The 10834-nt window shown below is 38.6% G+C and overlaps 1 protein-coding gene across 5 annotated transcripts in view; it reads right to left on the bottom strand.

Moving 5' to 3' along the window:
• Nucleotides 1–5862: 5862 nt before the first annotated feature.
• The window catches only part of TOX (thymocyte selection associated high mobility group box), a 386296-nt gene continuing 381324 nt past the window's right edge, over nt 5863–10834 (bottom strand). For 4 of the 5 annotated variants that reach the window (XM_075584054.1, XM_075584058.1, XM_075584055.1 and 1 more), the window contains 2 exons: nt 7752–7903; nt 5863–7015 (listed from right to left, as the gene is read on the bottom strand). In XM_075584054.1, the coding sequence (XP_075440169.1) occupies nt 6979–7015; nt 7752–7903 (189 nt within the window). In that variant the 3' untranslated portion in view covers nt 5863–6978. The remainder of the gene's footprint in view (nt 7016–7751; nt 7904–10834) is intronic. The other variant, XM_075584056.1, reaches the window with a different exon arrangement.

Below are 10834 nucleotides of genomic sequence, written 5' to 3'. Positions count from 1 at the left end.
AGGATACGGAGCATCAGGGAAAATTTTCTACAAGTGGAGGATTCTATGTTTCCTGTAGCCAGCACGTGTTGAACTGTTTTTTTGACTGGTATCTACAAAGTTACCTTTGCACTTGCTAGGATGACAAAGGAACCATTTTAGAGATGGACGCAGAGACAAGGATGTACCAATAGAAGCCATCCAGATACGCTGGAAATAATGCCAAAAGCTGAGGGATCTACCTATCTGACATGAGTTCAAGACTTTTGTAATCTGTAAAATTGTGAGTGCGACAAAGTTAACCTTCGTGATTTTAATATATACAGTATGACAGATTTGGTCTGTAACTGTTACATACCCCTATAACATACTGTATATTACCTTTAACTATGCATGTATTTTTCATCATAACTCTATGCCCAGAGCATACTTTAAAACGAGAGGTAAATCTCAATGTATTACATCCTGGTAAAACATTTCAATAAATAAATAAAATACTACACCATGAGTGTCTTTCTATTTCTTCGCCTGTTATAAGAAATCCTGATTGAAGAGTCGTTTTTCTGGTTTAGATCCCTAAATATTGGAACAAGAATATTGCAGATTATCATAGTGCCTTTTTCCTAGGCATTCCATGTGAGTGTATTACCGGTCACAGCGTTCACAAATATTGTAGCACACTTTGCTCAACATACTGCACTATATTATTTTCTTTTTTTTTTCTTTCCCCATTTTCTCCCTGATTTTTGAATCTGCACTGGTTATTTTCTTTTTTTTTTGTCTAAATGTTTATTTATAATATCTAAGTCCAAAGCATCAGTTTAAAACTGTATATATATATTTTTTTATTTACTCCCTGTAATTGTAGCTTTTCAGAATTTAAACTCAAAAATGATGAGCTTCAGATGGAAAGATGTCTACTTTAATAGCATGAAGACTAAAAGAAATGTGTGCAGCACTAACTTTTCCAATCGCTCAGTACTTCAGCCCTAATTCCACTTAGTGGAATACACTGGAGTTGCAATGAAGTGCCAGCACTTACTGTACATATTGAACACCTTTTCTACAATTCCTATGTTTATATCATAATTTAAAGAAGCAGGCTGTGCTGCTAGTTTCTTTTTTATATTGTTTTTTCATTAACCAAATTGGACCACGTTATTCTGAGCCCCCTGGACCACGGTTCCCAAGAGATTTCAAGTGTATCCACCGGACACGATTAGCTGTCTCCTTTGAGCCCAAGAAGACGACGAGACAACAACGGTTGGGATTTACCCTGGGGTTTTTTGGATTGACAGATGAAGATAGAAGATAAAGAAGATCAAGAAATAGTGACAGATGAAGATAGAAGAAGGTGAATAAAGAAAGAAAAAAGAATATTTGGGTACCTGATCCGGATCTTCATGGCGGATGGCATCGGATGCTGTTGGAGGCCTTCAAGGTACGTGAGCTTCCTGTTACCCCGGGAGTCGGAGGGCCACCGCTTCTAATGGTAAGTAATATATTGAATGTTTGTAAATGTCTCTTCTTACAGGTTTCTTCATTGGATGTGTTTGTTGATTTTTTGGGGGAGGCACATTGACTGATAATATATTAATCTGTACCACTTTAGGGTACAGATGAATACATTATAATGACAATATTTGGGGGGCATTTGTGGCTTGGTATTGCTGTTGGTTGTTTTAATTTCAATTTCTTATGTGGATGTGATTGTTTGTTTTTTTCCTGCTTAATGCTAATAAAATGTTTGCGATTGGTGTTCGTATGTAGTTAATGTTGTATTATGTTAGCTAATGCGTTTGATGGTTATTTCAGATATTGTTTGAATTTATGTCTTTGTCTTTTAATGTTTACATTCATTAATGTTGTAGTAATTCATTGGTTTGATTGGTTAGTGTTACTATTCATTTCGAGTTGGTTTAGGAATTGTTTTGATTAATGGTTTAATTAAATCATTGATGATGTTGTTATTGCTTGTATTCATTGGATTAGCTGGCTACTGTTTTAGGTATATTTACTTTATTTAGGTATGCTAATGCAGTGTTTAATAATGGGCAAATAATCTATTATCCATATCTGGATAATAGTTTTTTGCACATTACTGTACTGTATGGGTTTGGGCGGAGGGGTTTGTGGGGGGGGGGTCGTATATTGATGTTTGTTAAATCTTTTTTTAATATACATGTGTTTCATAGTGTAGATGTGCAGGGGGTCCCCGGAGCTGACCCGCATTGGTTTTATGTCCGGGGACCCCCTGCTTCCCGAGATACAGGCACCTTTATGGGGTGCCGGTATCCCCTGCAGTTTCAAGCTTCTGCGTCACGTGACTGGGACATTTAAATTCTGCAAGGGATACCGGCACCCCATAACGGGGCCTGTATCTCCTGAAGTAGGGGGTCCTCGGACCTGAAACCAATGCGGTTCAGCTCCGGAGACCCCCTGCTCATGTACACTATTATTAAAATGATTTTAATTAGTGTACGATCGCCTGTAACAGCCTTGCATAGAGATGGCAAATCTCCATGCAAATGTTACATGCGGCTTTTTTTCCTATCAGCTAGCGTATGTGAAGTTTAAGAATGCTAGCAGGGGGGGGAAAAAGCAACATGTACGCTGTGGGTGTTTTGAGCACGTACGTTAAAAATGGGCTCAAGGCCCTAGTGAATCGCGATCCCGGCCTCACTTTTAAACGGACGTGATTTTTTTGAACATCAGAACGCAAACCCATTGAGCTTAGTGCATAGCCCTCAATGTATTAAACACCACTATAACTAATTCCCCAGAGGCTTTAACTTCTTTATGAAAGATGCAATAATGCTTTGTTTCACCTGGCCAGGGCAGTTACTCGGATCAACTGATGTAGTGCTGATAGAGTATATTGCGTGTCTTGGTTACAGTCCAACTTATCTCTTATTTTAAAAGGGTAACTAATTCCACTGAGATGTGTAACAGGTGTTCTCCCACCCTCTGGGAGATTTCATTGTTACCTGGTGTTGTGCTCCTCACTTGCTAGGCTTACAGAATACAGAGTGTCCCCTGGTGTTAGTTGGGGATGAACAGGACAGTCTTTAGGGTTCTTCTCAGTTCTTCACTTGGTGCAGCACCTCCATCTCCAACAGGACCCAGCAGCACTGGGTGCAGATCCTACAGGAAAACCCTCTTGTACTTCCCCTGATTAACTGCAGTCTTAGGCAGGAGTATAAAACAGGAACAATTCTCTCTCTGGTCACTGGAATCAACTCAAGGAGCTTGAAGCTCCAAAGGTCTATCCTTAGCTCCCATATCCCCTGGTGGAATATGGGGTAGTTGTCCCCACTCCCCTGAGGGAGGGGAAGAAAGGTGGCCAGAGCCCTGGCTCCGCACCTCCTACTCTATGCACAGAACCACTACCAGGACCACTCAATTTAGGCTCCACAGCTTCTTTTGTACCCATGGGAAAGGTCCTAGGTCTGAGCCCCTGATTGGGCAGTACACAGGCGGCCCTAGTCCAACACCCCCTCACCACCACCCCACCCCGGTCTCTCAAGGGAGCTGTTTACTGGTACCAGTGCAGGCAGTGTTATGGTTAATGTGCAAGGCAGTACAAAAATATACAGTATACTCCTGATGAAGCCGTCACTAAGAACGGTGAAATGTGTAGAGCGTGACCCTCAGTGTGTTATCTGGAGGGAGAGAATCTGCCGGGATGGTCTGTGACGTCAACTTCGATCGGCGGAGGAACCGGAAGTGACGTAGCGGCTCCAAGCAGAGGTGCAGGACGGAGACCAGTGGACGCAGCGGCGGTGTGACGGGATCCCGAGAACGTGACTCGGCTACCATCTGTACCCCTATACCCACGCTGTGACCCATTTGGAATCCTGTAAGCCTTCATTTTTACCAGTGTTGGATAAATCGCTTTGGTATTTTATCTGGGCTCTGTGTTTCTCTTTTGATATTCACTCTACCTCCTATTTTTGCTGCTATTTTTGCCATCTGGACATTTACTGTTGGACATTTGCTGACATTATCTAGTGTGTCTCATTTGCTAATTTAAGAGCTTTGATACTACTGTGTTTTGTTTTAACATAACTGCACTATGGTAGTTTTATATATTTTTTTCTAGGTAATTTCGCTCCCCTGGTTTTTCCTTTTATGCTAATGTGCTAGGCAGGGCAGATTACTGGCCAAGAGGATACACGGCTACAGATGTTTAAGGGGCTCATCTGGGTAATTGATACAATTTTTACCCAAACCTGACAACTATAAGCAAGCATTATTTATTTTATTTTTAAAGTTAGACTTGGGAAGGGTTTGATTTCCTCTGGTTACTCTCTTTTGTGCAATGTCACTGTGGGTTCAACAAGTGCTTGTACAGCCAGTTCTCCCTTTCTTACTTTCATTGTTACTCTGATAAGGACAAGGTGGGGCATAAGGTTAATCCAAATATTTGATTGCCAAACACTTCCCCATTCAGATGCCCCTATGAAATTTAGCTGGCTGACTATGTGGGATTGCACTTTAAAGCCAAGCAAAGGTTTACTCGTGGTGGCTCAACAGCACATAAAGTAATGAAAATCTGTTAGCAGAACCTAGGCCCAATCCCAAAAGAATTCAGATGCCAATTTCTTAGGGCAAATTATAGCAATGTTGTTTGCGAAATTGCTTTCACCGAAACCTTAGGTCTCGCTCAGTTGTGTCATCTCTCGTTTGTACAGCCAATAAATGTTCCTGGTGTGTAATACTTTATTTGCCTGTTTTCAGTTATGTGTCCATCCCTACATCTATGTAATGTATGATCTATCTAATGATTGCATGCACCAGTGTACACTCCCTCTTTCTGTCTCTGTCTTTTTTTTCTCACTCTCTTACTCACTTTTTTCCACTGCTTCCTTCTTTCACTCTTTTCCACGCTCTGTATCTGTTTATTTTTCACTTTTATCTCACTATCTCAAGCTCCTATTCCTCATGTCCAGTCTCTCCCCCTAGCTACTTACAGAACAGCTCTCTTTTGCCATTTTTACTTCAGCCATTTCTAATAGCACTTGCTTGCTCTTCCCCACCTCACATGCCTCCCCTGTGCTGCCCTGGTCTCTCCTCCTCGCGATCTCAGCCTGGGAGGGAGGAGGGATGGGTTTAAAAGTTGCATAATTGGTGTAGTCATTAAAGACAGGCAGTGGTACAGCATTTAGAGCTGCACAACAGCGCAATTCTCGACTGTGCAGTGTCTGCCACCCGCAACTCATTCTGCATCCTCCAGGAGTCCCCATGAACCAAAGTACTACCTTAGGTATTGCACTTGGTCTAAATTCTCTTTGTTTTTTTTCTCTTGGGAGAATGACCTAGTATCTTCAGCATACTCAATATATGCTAGGTTACTTAATGTCTTAATTATAACAAATTAAATATCAGCAACTGAATCAAATGAATATTGTAGGATCATCTGTAATACAAGCATCTTAGAGCATTTTAAGGTGCAATGATTAATCTTAAAAGAGGTGTTTTTGCTTCTCTTCCATTTGCTTTTCACTTAGAAATACATTTTGACTGATATGTGACCTAAGGGAATTCTCCCATTTGTCAAAAGACTTTTCATATTCATGTTAAATACAGCACAACTAGGGCATTTTTCCTGCTTCATGGTTCTTTCACTAGATTTGACGTGTGATCATAGGAGCTTATATGAACAATTTATCACTACCCTCTTGCCAAGTTCCACAGCCAAAAACTGATTGAGAACTAAGAGGCAGCATCATATCTTTTCTATGTTGTTTACTCTTGGGGCTTATATCACTTTACCACAGTGTATAGACACAAACAGTTGCTACATTGTTGTAAATGTACTGTACTATATTCTTCTTGTCTGGCTTGCCTCGGCCAAACAAACGCAAATTAAAAAAAAAGTGCTGATTTCGTTTTATTTTGTGGCTTAAAAATGCAAGTTTGGTTTTATTTAATGTCACAGTAGAAAGGAAATGTGTTCACATGAGTGAATCCATATTTTTTCCCAGCAAAAGTTAAAACATCAAAGATTTTTTTTTTAATTGCTATGAAAATTACTTACAAACACCTAGATTTATTATTTCATAAATAGGCGCAACAGGCTCCATAAAAAAAAAGATTAAATACAGACACAGTATGGAGAAACAATAATACATAGCCATATATCAAGGTTATAATTTAGCTGTTTCCAATCTGTTTCTGCATCTAGTAAAATAACATGTAAGCATTTGGCAGTTTTATACATATAAGGACATAATGACATTTACTAACAATTACACAAGTGATACAAAAAGCCATTTTAATGCAGTATAAAATAAACATGTTTGCTTTCCCTATACCCCACTGTATTTTTTTTCCTTCTCATTCAATAAATGAGACAAAGCCAATTATTCTTTAATAAAATTTTTGGGAGAAGCATTTTCTCCAAAATGTTCTGAAAATATAGACTTATTAAGCATTAAAAAACAAGTAAAAATATGAATGCTTGCCAATTTTGCCCCTTTTTTTTAAATGAACCAACTGGAATGAACCAGTTTCAAATTGCAATTTAGCTACAAAAACATTCACATTTTATACTCTAGGAGAGTGAACATAGATGCCATTTACAACCTTGCTATGAGTGCTACATCAAGCCATTGAAAAAGTCTTTAGTAGTTTTATATAAACAACCATTATGAAAACCAATGGAAAATCCAGGACTTTATCCAAGACATCTACAGTTGCTAAGGCAGCACTTCACAGCAAAACCAACCTAAAATCTGAATGGTCCAATTTTCTTTCAGTAAGGAGGAAAAATAAAAACAACAATGTTTGTTTATAGAATTTTGGAAACTAAAAGAAAAGAAGCAAGACTATTTTTTTCCCAGAGTGGGTAACCCACAAACTCAAATGTCCTAAGTGCTTAGCAACTTGTATTTTCTAATAAAATGCAGAACTGCCCTGATCACGTGATGCCATCCTTGACGAAAGCTGTCCGTGCATTCCACAGCTGAAAGCAGTTTTTTTGCTTGTCTCAGATTTTCAGGTTAGGTACAGTGCTTTGTCCCTCTGCATGCTCCTGTTAAAAAAAAAGAAAGAAATGTATCTGTAAATGAAATGGCAAATTAGTTGAAGATTTTACTCTACTCTTATCTCCCAAATATTCATTTAATATCTCCTGTTAAAGTCTCCTAAAAAAAAAATTGTAATATCTTTGGTATACCACAGGGCCAGTTCTTGTCATTCTTTGTTCACTTTATTATCTTATTAACTTCTTAAGTTTTAAGTATCTTCTATCTACAGCATTCTACTTGCAAATAACACTTACATATTGGAGGATTATGCAACAAAATTAGTGGTACCTGTGCTGTGGGTAGTAAGCCACTGATCTTTGAAAGCGTTTAGAGGCCCTTGGATGAAGGCAATAGAGGGTCTGCAGTCATAACTGTAACGTTCAAACAATATTTTTCTGGGCCTTGTTTCATTAAGCAAAGGATTTATACATTTGGAAGTGAATGGTTCGTCAAAAGTATTGCTTCATAAGAAAAAGTAAATTATACTGCACCTTGCTATAAATAGACAAGCTGTACAGTCTCTAATCTATATACCTCAAATATGCCTTTATTTTTAGACATTAATATTAAGGTTGATGCTTACTATACCTGAAATAATATAATTACCTTTTTGTTTCTCTAACACCTGACTCGCTTTCAGCAATTGTTGTCATGGGAGACTTGATATAATCTCCTTTCAAAATACTTTCCACAATTAAATAACAGAAATCGGACACAAGAGGGCGCCGGTTGGCTGCTCACCCATTACTGCAGTAGTCACTGTTCCATTCTACAGCTTGTCCTGGAGGATTCCTGCAACCTGAACGAACATACTCCATTGCTTGAGTAACAACTTGGGCAGCTGTAGATGTTGGGTTGATAAGATTCTGATATTCTGACTGAAGATTAAATCCCTAAACAAACAAAAAAAAAAAAACAGCTGTGTAAATAGATACAACAGCACAAAATAAATGCAGAAAGCACAATGTTTTCAGCAACATTACATATAAAATAAAATGTTTCAGCTACACAACGGCCAAGTTATTTAACGTTAAGGTCTGAATCCCGTTACCAGACGATTGTCAAATAATAAAATACAAACATTTTGTTTTTGCTTTTCTTTTATAAGGTTGAAAAAGTTGCATAAAAAAAGATCCAGCTGTGTGTAGAAGTGATACAACAATGACTTGCGAGCAACAATTCAATCAACACACATACATTATATTTGTTCCGAGGAGTCTTTATTTATTTATTAAGCTCAAGGATACATTGCTTGTTAATTAAAAAAAATATGCAACAGAATCGTCTTGAAAGACACTGGCAGCAGGTGGCGGAGTGTTTCATTAGGCTACACCTATTCATGCATTGTTCTCAAAACCCTTTTTCTTCATTCAATCACAAAGGAACCATCTGCTTCTTTTTTATTCACACTCCTTTTTCAACCAACAAAAAATTAAGCAAATCTCTCTAATAGTTATTTGCACTTAGATAAAAGCGTAGCAAGTAGTAATCACATTTTATAATATATAAAGGAAAATCAAGTGGCTTGCCTAGATTTTTTTTCAAGCTGTAAAACGATTAATTTGGGTGACATTCAGATCTTACGACCACTAGGACAGAAGTAATTCTGTCTAGTAAAATATTACCCTAAGCATCATCAACAAAATAATACAAATATGAGATTTAATGTAAAAAATGATTCCAGACATTATTATGTTCTGCCTTTGTGTACGTATCTTATCTGCTTTTAAAATCAAAACGAAGATCTATGTGTAAAGCAATTATGCATATTGCCTCACTACCTGAAATTTCAATGCTAGTGTTACCAATCTGTTAAAGAGAAGAAAAACCCTTAGGTCAAATAACAAGGCAAATGCACTGCAAGTGTCCTTTCCGTACATGGGAAGATTTGTTTGTCAAGGTCAGAGTAAAAAAAAAAAAAAATCTGGTAGAGTTATGCTTCCATTTTTCTAGCCTGAGGAGAAATAAATGACTCCAATTTACATTGCTGAGGAGAGACAAAGATTGAAAATAGCTGCACATATATAGTGACTGCAGCAAAATGAATAATATGGCAATGTATTCAGTTATGGATGCTTCCAATGAGGTAAAAACACATTACAATAAGAGTACTAAATGATGGATAATATCATATCAAAAAGTATTTTTAGTTACACAGAAGAAAATATCTGTGTTCTGTGAACAAAGGAATTTGTCTAAGAATGTCATAGTCAATTTTTGCACAAACATATGTAATTGTTTCTACTATACCATATTTTCAATGCAACATTGCACCCAATATGACCTCTAATCCCATTGCATTGTATAGCCTTAGAAATGCATAATGGCCTATTCTCGCAGTGCTTAAGACTTAAATCACCCAATATAGGTTTGTGAATGCATTTCTACCATTATCCATAAAGGTGTTACATACTGTATTGAGGTGTTACTTATATGTCAAGGCCAGGGTTGGCGCACCATATGTGGGACATTGTTTGACACCCCCAAGTGTTTAACTTTGTAAATACAGCAACACCCCTTTATCCCTGAGGAAGTAACTTATTGGCTACGAAACGCGTAGGGTTGGATAAGCAAGGGGCAGAGAGGGATCTGACTCACCCGACGGAGTCGGGGATATCATTACCCAGAGACCAGCAAGAGACGCATCCACACTGTGCTGTGGAGAGACGCTGACAGAGAAACTAATCTGTATGTCAGTTGGATCATTTCTCTTGCCTCCAGACATTGCATTTTTTGAGCACACCAAGAGTCCGGATCCATTCCCATCAGGTTATCTTGGTCTACGAATCCATTATAGGTTTTTTGGTTTTAGACAATTTTTGTTTGTAGTTAGCTTTTTGTTAATAAAGTAAACCACTTTTATTCTTTGTTTTACCACCACTTTTCTGTTTGGGGAATCCTTTCTAAGGACCTAGAACCCATGGAGTGTTACAAGGCAGAGAGAGGACCATTATAATAACCAAGACATTTTAAATGTGAATATGCATCCATCAATCTAATATTAAAAACTATCACAGATTCAGCAACAAATTTCACACAAATAAAATAGTATCAAATATTGCATTTTATATTATGTTCATTTTTTTTTTTATATCTTTGATTTTTTTTGGTGATAAAGTACATACATGGTAACACAATCCATTGGCTATCGCAAAAACACCAATTCCTTATTTCAAATACAATGAAACTAACAAACATGACAAACTGGACAAACAGGAGGACGTGACTTCAAGGTATCAGGTTGGGGGGGAGGGCGGGGGGGGGGGGATGGGGATGCGGGGGGGACGATCTCGTCGATAGGTGGGGGGCAGCAGCTCTCCTTTCCTGCCTTCCTGGCGGCCTCATAATTTCTGGCGAATTGTGATTCCTTGGCTCAACCGCTAGGGGTGTCCCCGAATCTCTGGGCTCCCGTGTGCCTCTAGTTCCTACTGTCGTTATGTAGTCGTGGATCAATTTGGTTACCGGATAACGCATTTCTAACTATCATTGCAAAACTGTGGTACTGTCTACACCTGGGATGTCTGTCTGGGCCAGCCAAGGCGACCAGACTTATAGAAAATTTGAGCCGGTGTCGTTAACCAAACTTGTCAACTGTTCCATCCGGCAAACAAACCAAATTCTATTCCTGATTTTGGGTAAAATTGGTATATCCTTTTGCTTCCACAATGCTGCGATCTCGCATCTGGTGGCGGTTGCAAAATGTGTTATCAATTTATGAGTTGCGTTCGATAGCCCCCGGATCCGCCTGCCCAGCAAGAACAACCATGGGTCCAGGGGGATCTCCATACCTATCAACCTTTGCAACCACTCTCTAATTTCCGCCC

The sequence above is a fragment of the Ascaphus truei genome, chromosome 2, assembly GCF_040206685.1.
Source record: "Ascaphus truei isolate aAscTru1 chromosome 2, aAscTru1.hap1, whole genome shotgun sequence".
Taxonomy (NCBI): Eukaryota; Metazoa; Chordata; class Amphibia; order Anura; family Ascaphidae; genus Ascaphus; species Ascaphus truei.
This window is presented reverse-complemented; position numbering and strand designations above follow the sequence as displayed.